The 18,789-nt window shown below is 46.5% G+C and overlaps 1 protein-coding gene across 1 annotated transcript in view; it reads right to left on the reverse strand.

The window, feature by feature from the left end:
- LOC142767920 (uncharacterized) overlaps positions 1–18,789 on the reverse strand; it is a 141,183-nt gene continuing 122,394 nt past the window's right edge. The window contains exons 5-6 of the mRNA XM_075870159.1: positions 340–445; positions 1–141 (exon numbers count right to left, since the gene is read on the reverse strand). Coding sequence (XP_075726274.1) covers positions 1–141; positions 340–445 — 247 coding nt within the window. The remainder of the gene's footprint in view (positions 142–339; positions 446–18,789) is intronic.

The raw sequence follows: 18,789 nt of genomic DNA on the forward strand, positions 1-18,789 counted from the left end.
CTAACCACCCTTACTTTTAGCGCATACTGTGTCCTTGATGCAGTGATTAACAAAACTGCACATGCTCAGGTTTTCAATGAGTTCCAAACGCAAGGCTGCACAGAGGGACAGGCACACTTCCTTGGTTTTGCCAGTACTACCCTTCACATAAAAAATCGTAAAGGGCCTCAAACAACAACACACGAATACCTGACAAAGCCATTCGTTCGGATACTTCATAAAGAGCAGCCCACACTATGACATGCTTCCTTGTACAATACCACTCACTTGAAATTAAACTTCCTAATAAACCCACAGCTTTCAATTGCACTCTAAACACACATATGACCCTTTACTTGCCTGATGGTTCGAGTGACTGCCGTCCACAGGCAAAAATGGCAAGTGGAATCGCAGATTCACAACCCCGGGTGGCCAGTCTTCCAACCGATCTTCAGTTTTGGCAGCCCTGCACATTATATGATGAAAATGAACGTCGCCAAAGTATTGCCAGCAAATTTCAAAAAATCACAGCCTTGCCTACAAGTCGAAGCAATGAACGCGATAGCAACAAATTGGAAGGTCACGTGCGGAACAAGGCAGATCGAAACGTGCCCAGTGTTTGGCAGGCACAAATGACGCACTAAATGTACACACAGGTACAGATGAACGAGAATAAGCGTCTTAGATGTTATTTCACTATGTATGAAAAGTGCACCTTTTTCGCAAACGGAGGCGGTGCAACAATTGCAGTGGCCTTTTTGTGCCTCCTAACTACAACAGAATCCTTCCAGTGCAAGCCCAACACCAGCCATGACGTGTGATCCTCCCCACCGGGAGATAAGGGCACGCAAGAAATCATCCACTCCCCTTCTCTCCGCAGGCCAAAGTATGCGTGAGTGAGATGAGGCACCACGCGCGCACTCATTGCGCCATCTTATTGATAATGCTGAAAACATGCAAATTCCCCCCGAGATGTTCGCCAACAGCCGTAAATGGTAAATGTGAATAGCTTGCCATCTGAACGTTGAAAGAGGTACCCCTCTGTGACTCGGTTGTTAACGCCTCGCATTCACGACGCAGAAGTCCGATGTTTTATTCTGCACGCCGGAGTCTCCTCTCTGTATTTTTGCTTCTTGTACTTTCATATAAATAGATACGTATACATATACGGCGCATGACGCTGACGACCACGCTGACACCGGCGGCAAAATCCAGACAAGAGGGGCCATAAAATATCTATAGCAATAAAAACACTATGGCATTGCTGGAATCAGAAATGCCTATTCCATTTTTGCTTTGTGCATACACAGTGCCATTTCACGCCTTTTGCACATGTAGAATCACTGCGAACAGTAAGAGCACTGCAAGTAGAGTCAGCGTAGTTACCAATGGCAAAGAGTGTTATTGCAGGTAGTATCTAGAGCAAACACACCTTATTTATTTTTTTTTATTTATTCGAGTACCTACAGCGCCCTATTTGGGCATTACAGTAGGGGGGAGGAGACATAAAACTTGAAATTGATACAGGGTATGAATACCGATAACAAAACAAGTAAGCATGCTCAGCTTATACAGTGTGTACACATTCTCGGGAATACGAGGCAATCAAGGAAAAGTAAAACACAAACAGAAATGCAGACAGAAATTGGCATCTTTCATTTCAACAAAAATTGTGACAGAGCATTTTCAAATGAGGGTGGCTATAAAACCTTATATATAAACTATAAAAACCTTATAGTTTTTACCCAACAGTTTGAATAAACAGCATCCCTGACTATATTCTAAAAAAGACGAAACAATTTCTCATGCCTGGGTTTATAGGTGTGCAGCAGGGTAGTGTTGGTGAAGTCATAAGTATGGATGTAATGTGACAGATCCTATACACATCATGCAGTGAGAAAATTCAGGGAGAGGCTCACGTCATATACCTGCTTTTTTGTTTTGCAGTTAAGACAAACTGCATCGCAAGTCTCATGTACATCAAAGTAAAACGACATCACAGCATGAGGGATGGTATTCAACCAGTTTTGGTGTCGTCATTTGTTTTATTTTGATCCAAAGGCAGCTTATGTCGGCATACATAGAAAATAGTTTAGCCTTGTGATCAGAACAGTAGAGAAAAACATGTATCACATCTCTCGCTATCTATGGGATGCTTGTGAATGCGAAGACGACACTAGCTCATCTCGACTTGATGGTGATCTTAATAAGCGCCTTCAGTTTATGACTTCAATTTATACTCATCACAGCACGTATAGAAGTGCTGTCGGCAAGCTCCGAGTGAAGTCGCTCACCACCAATATTTGAGATACACATTGCACGTTGAACATCTTTTTTTATACGAAAGCTGTTATGACTGCTTCTGGCGCTGTAATTGTATGCCGCGGATGTCCTGAACCACTATCACTCGAAATAAGGCGAAACCTATATAAAAAAAATAAATATGGAGGATGAAGCAGCGTTCCTCCTTCTGTCCTCTCTGCGGTTGCCCCGCAATTACCACAAAGCCCTGTCTATTCAAAAAGAAATACACAGGCCTTATGTCGCAGAAGAACAGCACATTAGCATGCGAACTTTGTCTTTCATAAGCAGATAAGGACAGTGGTTTTGTAGTGTTGCATTCAGCAGCGTTTCATCAAAAGATCGCGAAAGTTTAGTCCAAGAACTTTGTTCCAGAAAAGATAAACCTGGAAGAGGTAAAAACAGCAGCCGTTTCTTTATCTAAAGAAATGAAACTCCCACAGCCGTGCAAGTCTATCTTGAACTGCAAGATTTTGTCTCTGTTCTTATTTTTCAATGTCGATATGCCGACCCATATGGTCGACATGCCATTGTTACTGAGCGAAATACTTGAAAGCAGCAGTTAAAACAATTTCCGATAAACAACATTAATACTCTAGTAATAATGATCCCTTTGTTATTAATATTGAAAAGAAATCATAACGTTTCTGGCGTATATATATATATATATATATATATATATATATATATATATATATATATATATATATATATATATATATATATATATGTGTGTGTGTGTGAGATCTAACATACAATAATGCCAAGGAATATACAGGGGAAGTTATTAGAACAAATGTGTAAATAAGAAGAAAGAAAAGTGGGTGAAAAAATAACCAGCCGTGAGCAGGAATCGAACCTACGACTTAGCCATCCCCCCATCAGCTTTCTTGGGTTCATATGTGCATTTAAACGTAGGAGTGTCAGTCAGCGCCATCTGTAGCCAAGCGGCGAGGGTGAAACACCCTTTTATGAGACTGTGTGGCGTCATGTAGCACGTGAACTTATTACGAGTGGGCAGCTGACCAATAGTCCCTCGTATACAACCTAATGGCACCAAGTCTGCCAGTATGAGACCCTCGTTAATGAATAACAGAAAGAAGCGTATACCTAAAGACTCGTTTTTCCATGTTTTGACACAATATTAATGAGATCTAACAGACAATTATGCCAAGGAATGTAAAGGGGAAGTTATTAGAACAAATGTATTGTAAATAGAAAGAAAGAAAAGTGGGTAAAAAATAACCAGCCGTGAGCAGGAATCGAACCTACGATCTTCGAATAACGCATTCAATGCTCTAACCACTGAGCTATCACAGCGGCCATCCCCCCATCCACTTTTTTGGGTTCAAATGTGAATTTAAACGTGAGAGTGTCAGTCAGCGCCTTCTCTAGCCAAGCGGGGAGTGTGAAACACCCTTTTATGAGCCTGTGTGGCGTCACGTAGCGCGTGAACTTATTACGAGCAGGCAGCTGATCAATAGTTCCTCGTATACAACCTAATGGCACCAAGTCTGCCAGTACGAGACCCTCATTAATGAAGAAGAAAAAGAAGTGTATAACTAAGGGCTCGTTTTCCTGTGTTTTGACACAATATTGATGAGATCTAACAGACAATTATGCCAAGAACTGTATAGGGGAAGTTATAGAACAAATGTAATGTAAATAAAAAGAAAGAAAAGTGGGGGAAAAATTTTCTTTCTTCGTAGTTTCGTCGTCTCTTTCTTGCATATATATATATATATATATATATATATATATATATATATATATATATATATTTACGTACGTTTACTGCGCCTTGAATAACCTATTAGACAACGAGGACTTGGCTCAGAGTAGTTTTAAAAGCGAAACTGGGCGCTTACAAGCAGCTCTGTTCCCCTGCTCGTACCTGACTGTGGTGTGGAAAACCTTCCTTTTAAAATTCAATGACAAGAAGACACCTGTCTCTGCTCATGCAGAAAAAAGGCCAGAAGTATGTGCAAAAAAAAGATTAAGCTTAAGGGCTCATTTTCCTTCGTTACAGCAACATTAACGACAACTGACAGACAATCATGCCAAAACATTCATGCCACACGATATTGTAAGAATTTCTTTGATAACATTACCTAGTGGTGGAAGCAGTGGGATATGAAACTAAACTCAGGCAAAACAGTGTATATCAACATCATGAGAAAGAAAAAAAAATAGTTTTCTTTTCCATATCTTCTACAAAGTCACATACTCAAAACGTTGGTGATTATAAGTACCTTGGCCTGACGATAGCCAAAAATCAAAGTTGGAATATGCATTTACCTAACACTTCCGCATCCGCGTTTCGTAAGCCATGTTTTCTCAAGTACTAACTTCCTCTTGCCCCGCCATCTGTAAATCCATTAGCTTACACTACCATCATCAGACCTACTCTCAAATATGCTTGCGTTGTTTGGGACACAAGTACTAAAAAATAATCATGCTATACAAATGTTTCAATGCAAATACATTAAGGTTCTGTTTTCAAAGTACCGCATGACAGACCATCCAAAAAGTATCATGCAAGAAAACAATATACAAGAACTTCAGCTTCATCGTAATATTTTGAGAAGAGTTTCTTCTTCATTTACAAATGAACCTTTTGCACTAGATGTCTCTATGTTCAACCAAACACTGACGTCAGGACTAACGAGAAATCACCATGCTGCGTCGATAACACCATTCCAGACACCAACACATTTAGGTTTTCCAGTTTTTCCTGGGACAATTAAAGACTTGAACGCCCTGCCGTTTGAGCCACTACGCATTCACTCCCACGACTTTATCACATCACAACCCAAAGATCTATTCTTTTTCGCTTCATATTTACAGGAATGTACAGCCGCGGCCACGTCTGTGTGTAGCGCGCGAGCAGCCGGTTCTTGCTCTTGTTACGACTGGGATTTGCAGGCACCGGAGGTCCGGGATAAAGTTGTCGAGGCAGGAGGAAGGGAGACTTGAAGAGGGTTTATTTACATTATGTACATGGTATACTCTCGTACATGACGGGCTCTTTCTTACATGGCGAGCTCTCAAATCTGGCATTTCTCTACATAGCGCTCCTCCGAATAAACCGGGTTGCTCATTATAAAGGGTATGTTCTCCCCAGATCCATAGTTCAGGGAACACATGCAGATGGTGCTGTCCAATCACAGATCACACACAACTGGCGAGGGGGACGAGCATGCACGGCCCCCGTGAACGTCCAATAATGAGGGTGATCCCTGCACTCCAAGGTGGCGCCAGCAAGGCTCTTTCTCATTGTGTTTGTGCCGCTGGTCAAGGGGTCCCAAACTCATGACAGCATACAAAAAAGGGTCTACCGATCTGTTCACTAAATTAGCGGGGAGATTTGTGGCTACCGCCGCAACATCTTTGAAGAAAGCTGCTGCACTTGTCGTCTCCCGAACCACTTACGGCGTCATGGCAACACAACGCCTCTACGGAGGGACAATAACGGAGGGCGAAAGCAGCCAGCCATTGGGCTACTTGTTTGAGGGTTAAAAAAGCGCCGCTCCCTCGTCAGCTCTCGCGCCAGTCACAACAGCTCGTCCGCCGGCGGGAGATTCGACCTGAGAATGACCAGCTGCACAGATTGCCTGAAGTGACATTGTGTGGTGGCGTCTTCTAGGCCACTGCCTATGACGCCCAGCCAAGGATTCTTCCAGCTCCTTCCTCATGGCTCTCTTCTGGAAAAAGCATTCATACACACAACCACAGGCACATGAGAGCGCCCTGCCCGCGCTGAGACGTATCGAGTCCTAAATATCCTCCAAGACAACCTTCCTTAGGTAGTATTACTAAACAAAAAGCAGCAACCAGAACGTTTCTCTGAGCTTTCGCCAAAACTCCCAATCCCGATTCGAGAATAATCTTCCCATTATCTGCTTTCACGCAAACTAACTGTCAACTGATGCGCTCCCTGTGGAATACCTGTGTGCTAGCGTGAGTAATTCGCAGTAACCCACCAGGTCTCATACTCACAAAGTAAAGCCTTTTGCTTCACGCTATCTTTTAGTTCCCGAAATATTGTTCCGCGAAAGCTAGTCGTCAATTCCCTCAGAGCTGACGAAGAGACAACTGTCATGCTGCACCTGCACCAAGAACATCCACATCCGCAAATGCACGTCACAGTGCTCCTGCCTAGATGATTTACTACTTGTCTTTCTTTTGCAGTTAATACTCTTACAAAGCATACACATAAACTCACGAACTAGCCTTTCTTCCACACCGGACACATGCAAACAAAACATTAAATTAACAAAAGAAATTTTCGCATGAACCTTAAAAAAACTGGCAAGGAACATCTTTCTGTCCCTGCGTTCAGTCTTACTTAGTTCATAACGTCGCCCCTGCTCATTTACACGTATCTACCATGACGCAGGCTCCTATGCGTGTCGTTTATGCAATCGCACAATGCTTACCTTAGAGAAACGTACAGCGCCCAAGAAATGGACAAAACCAAGAACGGGTTACCTAAACACTATGTAGTAGCCGACATACTTAAAGAACACATTTCAAGCCCAAAACGAACTTAAACCCTCAAATTTAAACTTCAAAAGAAAACAAATTCACTAGTCACCATCGTCAAAACCCTGCCGCTGTCTACTCCCTTTTGAGACAAGCGCGTGGTGTCGCGTCCTGTGGGGGCTTTCTTGGCGAATGGGAAATGAAACAATAGAGATTTTTCGTGCTGGGTACGCATTCTTTTGGGGCGCTGCGGGCTTGGGTGAGCGCGGCATTGCATAACGAACCTATACTCAACCGGAATGCCTTTTAGTTGGCACCACAGTTGCGCGCACGCAAACGCGAGCCGCACGAACGTCACATGCGTTCGCAGCACCATAGCGTCTGTTCACCTAAGTATATTTAAATTATTCTTTATTTTAACGTGTTAAATTTAATGTACATAGATAAATGAAGTAAAATAATTTCTATATATTACTTTTAAATATTCTGACAGCTTTCAACACTGAAAAAAAACTTTTTTTTCGTATGTGCTGCAGTTGCGAGTTGCGACTGGAGCCGGTACCGCTGATTTCAAGCAATTCAGATGGCCAGTCGTAGCCCGACAAGCGCGACAGCAGAACAATGGTGCAACGTGTACCTCTGTGTAACTTTTAGCTTGTACGTATATTTCTTTATCTTAACATGTTAAAGATTACCAGTTTGCGTTTACCGTCTTATCGAAATGCACGTCTTCCAACGATTGAGCTCCTCATACGTAAACGTTTACGTACGTACTTAAACGCGTATGCGTTATCGCAAACCATAAATGGTGATGCTAACTCCATTTAAACTGTAATTAACTTATAGAATCACTGTTGCGGCAAGATCATGAGACTTTTTTGTCGTGTACAGAATCCTGATATACACAAAAAGTGAAAAATACAAGGCCACTGTAACGATGGTGTCGACATCTTGTGACACTTCGTGCAACCACAGTCATCAACATGTTAGATTACGCGTAATGCTTTTGAGGTGAAAATGATTAAGAAGATTACTCATTTATAATAGCGCCGCTGTGTGATTTTCGCATCAGACGTACCATGCACGACATTTCTGCAATACCAATGTTATGGTTGTCTGGGTCACCATGGCTGCTCTAGATGGCGCCACGATTCAGCTGTTCGGGGACTGGCATATTTTTAGTTTCTATGTTCTAGGCCACGGAGGAACAAAAGGTAGGAGAGGCGCTGACATCCCTCGTTGTGAAGCCGCACGGAGGAAGGAAAAAGGTAAGGAGAGGGCATGCCCAGCCGGCGCAGGGCGTGAAAAGTGTGGAGGAAATGACCTCAAAAGGCGACCATATTGCCATGTTCCATTCCCCAAGTTTTTGTTATCGTCCCGAAACACCACACGATTCTCAGCGCAAACCGCGGATGCAGTTTTCTAGAAGGTTCCGGACTGTAGTAGATCATTTCGATAAGATCACGCCCACTGTGCAAACGGTACAGATTGTTCTGGAACCTACGCCACCGCCAGCGATAACGCTAGAACATTCGACGGCAAGAGTATAAATGCCGACGCGCTTCGCCGCCTGTCAGTTGTTGATCGAAGGCCGACGCTCCGTTCGCCGCTATCAGTCCGAGACTGCTATCTGTGCGAGACTGCTGCTGTAATTGGACTTCCCGTTTACCGGGCACAGGTTCGCCTAAATAAACAGTTAAATCCCAACACGAAGTCTTCGGCCACGTCACGACCCCGTGACATCTGGTGGAGGTGCTGCTTCGTTCATGTACCGCACGCCCCCGTCAAGCCGTGAACCCAGCCCACGTCGCAGAGAAGACACCGACGCCAACCAGGAGCAGCGAACAAGCCGCCGACAGCAAGGGCTACCACCGGAGTACGGGATTCTAGAAGACAAGGCGCGGAAGACCAAGGCCATGACCGCGACTGCAGCGACAATGACAACCGCCGCATCCCTGCCCACGATGGTCATGCATCAACCCAGGGAACCACCAATTTTCCATGGGTCATCGTTCGAAGACCCGGAGTCCTGGTTAGAAACATACGACCGTGTGGCCGCCCTCAATCACTGGGACAACGAAGAAAAGCTCCGGCGTGTGTACTTCTACCTGGAAGACACCGCAAGGACCTGGATAGAGAATCGTGAGTCCACGCTCCGAACGTGGGATGTCTTCTGCAGCGCATTTCTGCAAACGTTTGCGAGCGTCGCTCGCAAAGAAAGGGCCGCTGCTCAACTAGAGACCCGGGTTCAGCTACCGAATTTGGAGCCGGCACACTTGCCGACATGTCGCTGATGCAACTGTTGCTGGTGCAGGTACCTCTGCTGCTGGTTTCTGCGATCCACTTCGATGCGGCGGAGCGCCGGACACAGCCATTTTTGTCTGATCCTTGGTCGGCATCTACAGTATCTCGACTATCGTCCACACGTGTGCATGGGTCATCATCTGTCGTCAGAGGCACGTGTGGCCCGAGCCACGGATGGATCAGCAAGGATCAACCAATGAATTCGGGCCAACAGAACTCACGTGGTGCCGATCAGGCGTATATAGGCACTCAGCACGATGGCTTCGTGGGATTTGGAGCCGGCACACTTGCCGACATGTCGCTGATGCAACTGTTGCTGGTGCAGGTACCTCTGCTGCTGGTTTCTGCGATCCACTTCGATGCGGCGGAGCGCCGGACACAGCCCTTTTTGTCTGATCCTTGGTCGGCATCTACAGTATCTCGACTATCGTCCACACGTGTGCATGGGTCATCATCTGTCGTCAGAGGCACGTGTGGCCCGAGCCACGGATGGATCAGCAAGGATCAACCAATGAATTCGGGCCAACAGAACTCACGTGGTGCCAATCAGGCGTATATAGGCACTCAGCACGATGGCTTCGTGGGATTTGGAGCCGGCACACTTGCCGACATGTCGCTGATGCAACTGTTGCTGGTGCAGGTTAGTCATTACTACCCATCTCAATCGCGGAGACTTGTATATGCATTGCCGGCTCCTCCCACGTTGCTAACTGTTCGTGACAAAAACCACGGATGCACGATGCATACGTCGCGTCTGAAGAGATTGCGATTATTTTCTAACAGAGTTCTGTATTTGATTTTGTTGTTAATACTCGCGGGAGATGTTGAACTGAACCCAGGTCCTGCTAAGACACCGGAGATGGAAGTGCTGAAATGTTTGCAGAGTGGGCAGGAAACTTTAATTTCAAAATTAAACGGCATTGAATCCAGGTTCGAAAAAAATGAGAACATACTGATGGAAGTAAAAGATAATCTTAGCCAAACTCAGAACCAGATAAGGGACCTCAGCAAGATTGTAACTGAGCAGGCAGCTATAATACGGCAACTCATGCAACAGGTGAAAGATCTGCAAAAGAAAACAAATGACCTCGAAAACAGAAGTCGCCGGAAAAATCTTGTTTTCTATGGCGTTGACGATAAAACTTCAGAATCGTGGGATGAATCCGAAGCTATAATAAAGAATATTTGCAAAACGAGCCTTGGAATGGAACTCGAGTCTGTGGAAAGGGCACATCGCTTAGGACGCTATAATGAGAATAAGAAGAGGCCAATTATTGTTAAATTCTCATTGTACAAAGAGCGTCAGGCAGTGCTTCTCAATGCCAAAAGATTCAAGAATTCCCAATACAGCGTTAGTGAAGATTACTCACATGAGACAAGAAGTATCAGGAATAAGCTGTGGGAATATGCCAAGACAAAAAGACAGGATAAGAGCAATAAAGTGAAGCTGAATTTTGACAAACTGATTATTAACGGCAGGGCTTTCAGGTGGGATGACGAAAAAGAACAGGTCGTCCCAGTAAGCAGGCGATGACAAACTAGAAAAAAGGAGAAATACCGATGTCAAGAACTTGTTGCCGTCATCGTGAACTGCCGCAGCGTAGTTAATAAAGTTGCTGAGCTCTTGGGCCTAATTGAGAGTGTTAACGCAGATATAGTCCTTGGTACAGAATCTTGGCTAAAGCCCTCGATTGCTGATAGTGAGGTGTTTCCGCAAAATTACGTCGTCTATCGTAAAGATAGGCTCACAGCAGGTGGTGGCGTTTTTTTACTTGTTCGTTCTTGCTTACAGTCATTTGAAGTTGATTATAAGTGCGACGCACTGGAGTCTGTATGGTGCAAGATAACACTGCCTGATAACTTCGCGTTTTTGGTCGGAGTGGTTTATCGCTCGCCGAGCTCAGATAGTAGCGTAATGCAAACATTAGATGAAATTCTTTCCGAAGCATCAGCCCAGACAATACTCCTAGGGGGGGATTTTAATCTGCCTGGCTTATCCTGGGGTAATGGTTCCTGTATAAGTATAAGCGGGCGCATGAACCGCGCGATGAAAAATATCGTCGACAGGTTTGGTCTGACGCAGTACGTTACCACCCCTACTCGCAATGACGCTGTGTTAGACTTGTTGTTTTGTAACTCGCCAAATTTCGTAAATGATGTGACTGTGATTCCAGGAATTAGTGATCATCTTGCTGTTGTTGCTTGTATCCAAAAGAAAAAAGTGTGTGCGAAGTTACCTACGAGTAGAAGGATCTACTTTTATGACAAGGGTGACTACGATGCAATTTCTAAAAAACTTCGTAATTCGTTCCCTGTTTTCGAATGTCTTTTTGAGGAGGGCAATGTGTATGATATGTGGGACAAATTTAAGAATATACTTTCCGAGTTAACAAATAGACATATCCCCAGTGTTCATTCATCACGGCTAAAAAAACACAAACAACCATGGGTAACAGCACATATATTAAAACTTATCAACAAAAGAAAGAGGGCATTAGGTGCATTCAAGAAAAGCAAATCAGTTGCTCACTTTGAAAAACTGAAGTCGATTACCCACGAATATAAGCTAAAGATAAAAAAAGCTAAAGATGATTACTTCACTGAGCTGAGCAACAAAATGAAATCAAATCCTAAAATGTTTTGGAAGTACCTAAAACAGTGTGGCTCAGATTCCTTTGGAATACAGGAGTTAAATTATAACGGCACGGTAATTACGAATGACGAGGATAAGGCTGCATGCCTAAACAACTTTTTCCACTCGGTATTCCTACCTAAACACAGCTGTAATTATCATCAAACTATTATGAGCATTTCGCATATGCTTCCTGTCGAGCTTAGTGTTAATGGAATTGAAAAACTATTGAAGGACGTTGATGAGAGTAAATCTAGTGGTCCAGATGGAATTTCTCCGCGTGTACTCAAGCGTTGTGCAGGGCCAATTTCTATGTATCTTTATACAATTTTTGAAAGATCTTTAGCGACAGGCACCTTACCACATGACTGGAAAATCGCGCACGTGGTACCGATACATAAAAGTGGGTCCAAAAAAGACGTTGGTAATTATAGACCAATATCGCTTACGTCTATCCCGTGTAGAATCCTCGAACATATTTTATACAAAGAAATATTAACTCTTTAAACAAGCATAAGGTACTAATCAACGAGCAGCATGGATTTCGCAGAGGGCTGTCTTGCACAACACAATTAGTCGAATTTTATCATGACGTAATATCGGGCGTAGATACTGTGGGACAGGTTGACGGTGTGTTCTTGGATTTTCGGAAAGCGTTTGACACGGTGTCACATTCACTCTTACTGTTTAAACTTACCACCCTGAACATTGATAAGACTGTCTTTAAATGGATCGAATGTTACTTTTCCCAAAGAACACAAACCGTAGTACTGAATGGAAAATGCTCCGAGTACACCGATGTTACCTCAGGGGTCCCACAGGGCTCCGTCCTGGGTCCGCTATTGTTTTTAATTTATGTTAATGATATCTCTGCAGGAATTTCATCTTCTATACGGTTGTTTGCGGATGACTGTGTTGTGTACAGAAAAATTTTTGATCACAATGATGTATTAGAACTTCAGAAAGACTTATCGCTCATTTATAGCTGGTGTACCAAATGGAAAATGAATTTGAATATAACAAAGTGTGTACATATTTCATTTACCAAAAAGATGAAACCATTTCAGTCACAGTACCATCTGAACAATGTACAGTTGAAACAAGAGAGTACATATAAGTACCTAGGTATAATACTATCATCTGAATGTTCATGGAGGCCTCAGGTTGACACTCTCATAGCCAAAGCTGGTAAGGCTTTAAATTTCATTCAAAGAAACCTGCGATGTTCGCATGTGAATTTAAAACGTATGGCATACACTACTTGTATCAGGCCTATCTTAGAATACGGTTGTGTCGTGTGGGACCCCGCCAAGGTAACCTTCATTGCTGCTCTGGAACAAATACAAAATCGTGCTGCCAGGTTCGTCTTGGGACGGTACGGAAGGGGGGAGAGCTGCACTGCAATGAAGGCTGAGCTAGGATGGGAGTGTCTTTCTGACCGCCGCCAGAAGCAGAGATTAAAATTTCTTTACTGCATTTACTACAATAAAACTGGAATTAATAGAGAAATATACCTACACAACCCTCATTACACTTCAAAACGTTTTGATCATAGTTGCAAAATTCGGGAATACCCAGCTAAAACGAACATGTATGCCAATTCATTTTTTCCTAGAACGATTAAACAGTGGAACAGGCTAACTGAAATGCAAGTACATAGTGGGAACGAAGATATATTTTATTCACTGCTGTAAACCCATGCTGTAACCTAACGAAGATATATTATGTGTGAACAAAATTCTGCTATGTGTGTGAACGAAAATGTATTTCAGTTATTTATGTATGAACAAAGTTGTATTGTGTCGGTGAACGGAGATGTACGTCATTTATTGATGTAACCCCCCTGCTATAACGCCTTCGGGTGCTGCGGGGTATCTGATGAATAAAGAATAAAGAATGAGAAGGTTGGAATTTTCACAGAGGAGATGACCCGCCTATTTCGTCACGCTGACCCAGACATGCCTGAGGAGAAGAAAGTTCGTTTCCTCATGCGAGGGGTCAAACAAGAGCTCTTCGCGGGACTAATGAGGAATCCACCGAACACCGTCCAAGAATTTGTATCCGAGGCGACCACTATCGAAAAAACCCTTGACATGCGCACCAGACAGTATAATCGTCGCCTGACTCCAGAATGCGCTGCTGCTCAAACCAGTGACTCCGAAAACCTGCGTGAAACGATCCGAGCGATCGTGCGGGAAGAGCTGCGCAAACTGTTGCCTTCGGCGCAACCTCAAGTGGATTCGATTGCCGACATTGTGCGAGAAGAAGTTCAGCAATTACTTCGAATTCCCCATACACCGCTGCCCGAGCCAGAAACTATGAGCTACGCCGCTGCAGTGCGCCACAACGCTCCTCCCCGTCCTCGCCAAAACGCCGCCCCGTCGCACTTCCGTCGCCAAACACCACCGCCGCCACCACCCCCACCGACGACCTACCGTTCATCAGCGGGCCAGCGCAGTGCGCCGAGGAAAACCGATGTTTGGCGCACCCCTGACCACCGCCCACTGTGCTACCACTGCGGCGAGGCCGGGCACACTTATTGCCGTTGCCAGTACTGACAGATGGGACTGCGTGGCTTCGCTATCGATGCACCACGTCCGCAGCCAGGGAAACGGCCACGTGACATCGCCGACTACCTGACAGGAACTCAATGAACACCCCGCAGTCCTTCCCGTTCGCCGTCGCCCAGCCGCCGCATGTCACCGCACCCCCGGCAGTACTCCGGCCCAACGCGGAGCCGGTCTCCTAGCCCCTATCCGGGAAACTAAGGGCAGCAACCGGTGGAGGTGCGGTTGCTGTGCGACGAACTACCGAAGATCCTCCGACGATGACGCCGCCGCGACGGAGCTTTCCGAACAGAACGCCAACAAGGCAAAGCCCTGACGGCAAAAACTCACTTACCGAAGGTGGCCTGACGATGCAACATGGAAGCAGTGGAACAAGCCGACGCAGCCATGACCCAACGCCACGCCCTAACTGTAATGCGAGGCGGTGAACTAGCGACCTCGACCTCGACGGCCACAGTGTGACCGCTCTCATCGATACTGAAGCCGACTATTCTGTCATCAGTGCGTCGTTCGCCGCGAAATTAAAGAAACTTAGGATGACTTGGGAAGGCCCTGAAATCCGCACAGCCGGTGGTCATCTCGTAACGCCTGCAGGAATCTGCACAGCGAGAGTCACCATTAACGGCCGTATTTATCCTACAGACTTCATAGTCCTACAGCGTTGCTCGAGAGATGTCATCCTTGGCATGGACTTCTTATGCCTCCATGGTGCTGTCATCAACCTAAAAACAAAGTCGATAACGTTATCCACAGAAGAAGCACTACCGCCGCGCACGCCGTCTGGACACCATGCCTTGAATGTGCTGGAAGAACAAGTCACCATTCCGCCTCGCTCAAGCGTCATTATTTCAGTCGGCGCTCCTGAATCACCTGACTTCAAAGGCGTCGTTGAAGGCAGTTAGCATCTGTTGGTCACCCGAAATATTTGCGTCGCAAGAGGAATTGCAGAGCTGCGGGGAGGCAAAGCAACGGTTATGCTCACGAATTTCAGCAATGAGTACAAACATGTGAACAAAGGAACAACGGTCGCATACATCGAAGAAATTGTCGAAGCCACCAGTGCTTTCGCCTTCGCCGATTCTGCGGAACCTGCTCAGAGGAACCAAGCCCCTCCCATAGCTTTCGACGTCAATCCCAGACTTCCGAACGATAAGCAAGAACAGCTCAAGGCCCTGCTCCTGCAATACGAAGATTGCTTTTCGTCGTCATCGAAAATTCGCCAGACCCCAATCACGAAACATCGCATCATAACCGAAGAAAATGCCAGACCACTCCGTCAGAGTCCGTACAGGGTTTCGACGCGAGAACGTGAGGCCATGAAGAGACAAGTTGATGAAATGCTGCGGGATGACATTATCCAGCCGTCCAAGAGCCCATGGGCATCCCCCGTGGTGTTAGTGAAGAAAAAGGATGGGACCCTACGTTTCTGCGTCGATTATCGCCGCCTGAACAAAATCACAAGAAAGGACGTGTATCCTCTCCCACGAATAGACGACGCACTTGATCGGCTCCATAACGCCAAGTACTTTTCGTCAATGGACCTCAAGACTGGCTATTGGCAAATCGAAGTCGACGAAAGAGACCGAGAGAAGACGGCGTTTATAACACCGGACGGCCTCTTCGACTTTAAGGTGATGCCCTTCGGCCTTTGCTCAGCGCCTGCAACTTTTCAACGCGTTATGGATACAGTACTGGCAGGATTGAAGTGGCAGACTTGCCTTGTGTACTTGGACGACGTCGTCGTGTTTTCCTCGAGTTTCGACGAGCATCTTCGGCGCCTTGAAGCTGTACTTCAAGCCATCAAGACTTCCGGACTCACACTGAAGCCAGAAAAGTGCAGATTTGCGTATGAAGAGCTCTTGTTTCTGGGGCACGTTATCAGCAAGTCTGGAGTTCGTCCTGATCCACGGAAAACAGCCACCATCGCCGACTTCCCGCCGCCCACTGACAAGAAAGCCGTGCGCCGATTTCTGGGCCTGTGCGCATATTATAGGCGGTTCGTGAAAAACTTCGCCCGCATCGCCGATCCTCTCACTAACCTTACCAAGGCCGAAGTGGAGTTCAAGTGGGAAACGCCACAGGAACACGCTTTCCAGGAGCTTAAACATCGCCTCCAGACGCCTCCGTTACTTGCCCATTTCGACGAATTCGCCGAGACAGAAATACATACTGACGCAAGCAGCGTAGGTCTTGGCGCCGTTCTTGTGCAGAGGGCTGACGGACTTGAAAGGGTTATTAGTTACGCCAGCCGATCGCTATCCAAAGCAGAAGCAAATTATTCCACAACAGAAAAGGAGTGCCTCGCCATCATCTGGGCTACGTCGAAATTTCGCCCATACCTCTACGGCAGGCCCTTCAAAGTTGTGAGCGACCACCACGCCTTGCGTTGGCTAGCCACTTTGAAGGACCCTTCAGGTCGCCTCGCACGATGGAGCCTGAGACTTCAAGAATATGACATTACTGTCATTTACAAGTCCGGCAAAAAACACTCCGATGCCGACTGTCTCTCTCGTGCGCCTGTCGACCAACCGCTACCCGACGACCCGGATGACGACTACTTCTTGGGAACGATCACTACCGACGACTTCGCTGAACGACAGCGGGCTGACCCAGAACTTAAGGCCCTAATAGAATACCTCGAAGGCAGGACCGCCGAAGTCCCGAAGGTATTCAAGCGCGCACTTGCGTCGTTTTTTTCTACGAAACGGTCTTCTACAAAAGAAAAACTTTTCACCGCTTCGGGCTAAGTACCTCCTTGTGGTGCCTTCAGCGCTGCGACCAGAACTCCTGCAGGCCCTGCACGACGATCCGAAGGCAGGGCACCTCGGTGTTTCTCGCACGCTCGCGAGGATACAAGAAAGGTACTACTGGCCGCGTCTTACCACCGACGTCACTCGTTATGTGAGGACATGCCGGGACTGCCAGCGACGCAAGACACCGCCGACAAGGCCAGCGGGACTTCTGCAGCCAATAGATCCACCTTGCCGACCTTTCCAGCAGATTGGTATGGACCTACTGGGGCCGTTCCCGGTTGGCTTTCGGAAACAAGTGGATCGTGGTAGCTACCGACTACCTCACCCGCTACGCCGAGACAAAAGCCCTGCCAAAAGGCAGTGCATCCGAGGTAGCTAAGTTCTTCTTCGTCGAAAATATCGTCCTACGTCACGGCGCCCCGGAGGTCCTTATCACCGACAGAGGAACGGCATTCACTGCCGACTTAACTCAAGCGATCTTGGCATACAGCCAAACAAACCACCGCCGGACGACAGCGTACCACCCACAGACCAACGGCCTCACCGAGCGGCTTAACAAGACGATCGCCGACATGCTGTCAATGTACGTCGATGTCGAACACAAGACGTGGGACGCCATTCTTCCGTATGTGACCTTCGCATACAACACGGCGGTGCAGGAGACGACGCAGATATCTCCATACAAATTGGTCTACGGAAGGAGCCCGACAACGACGCTCGATGCCATGTTACCCAACGTCACCGACGAAGAAAACCTCGATGTGAGCGAGTACCTTCATCGCGCCGAAGAAGCCCGACAACTTGCGCGGCTCCGTATCAAGAATCAACAGACGACCGACAGCCACCGTTACAACCTTCGACGACGCTTCGTGGAATACCAGCCCGGTGAACGTGTTTGGGTGTGGACGCCGATACGCCGACGTGGACTAAGTGAAAAGCTTCTGCGACGGTACTTCGGACCGTACAGGGTGGTTCGACGTCTCGGCCCACTTGATTACGAGGTTGTCCCCGACGGCATCACGAACTCTCAACGACGCCGATCGCGACCTGAAGTCGTCCATGTCGCACGCCTAAAGCCGTTTCATGCGCGTTAACAAACTGGAACAGTGTTTTTTTTTTGTATTATTGTTGTATCGTAATTTATTCATTGTATTTTCTAGCATTATTATTGTACCTTCATCTTTAGTTAAAGCATCGGGACGATGCCTTTTTTTAGAGGGGGGCAATGCCACGTTCCATTCCCCAAGTTTTTGTTATCTTCCCAAAACACCACACGATTCTCAGCGCAAACCGCGCCTGCAGTTTTCTAGAAGGTTCCGGACTGTAGTAGATCATTTCGATAAGATCACGCCCACTGTGCAAACGGTACAGATTGTTCTGGAACCTATGCCACCGCCAGCGATAACGCTAGAACATTCGACGGCAAGAGTATAAATGCCAACGCGCTTCGCCGCCTGTCAGTTGTTGATCGAAGGCCGACGCTCCGTTCGCCGCTATCAGTCCGAGACTGCTATCTGTGCGAGACTGCTGCTGTAATTGGACTTCCCGTTTACCGGGCACAGGTTCGCCTAAATAAACAGTTAAATCCCAACACGAAGTTTCCTGTCTTCGGCCACGTCACGACCCCGTGACAATATTCACTAGGCACAATGGCGGCATTGCTATGGTTACGTGTTGCGCAGTGGAGCTGGTCTCACAGTGAGCGGCCGCGACTGGCGGCGGAATGTGTGCCTCCCCAGGTCTCGTGCTGAGTCGTGGCGGACAATAT

The sequence above is a fragment of the Rhipicephalus microplus genome, chromosome 7, assembly GCF_043290135.1.
Source record: "Rhipicephalus microplus isolate Deutch F79 chromosome 7, USDA_Rmic, whole genome shotgun sequence".
Classification (NCBI taxonomy): domain Eukaryota; kingdom Metazoa; phylum Arthropoda; class Arachnida; order Ixodida; family Ixodidae; genus Rhipicephalus; species Rhipicephalus microplus.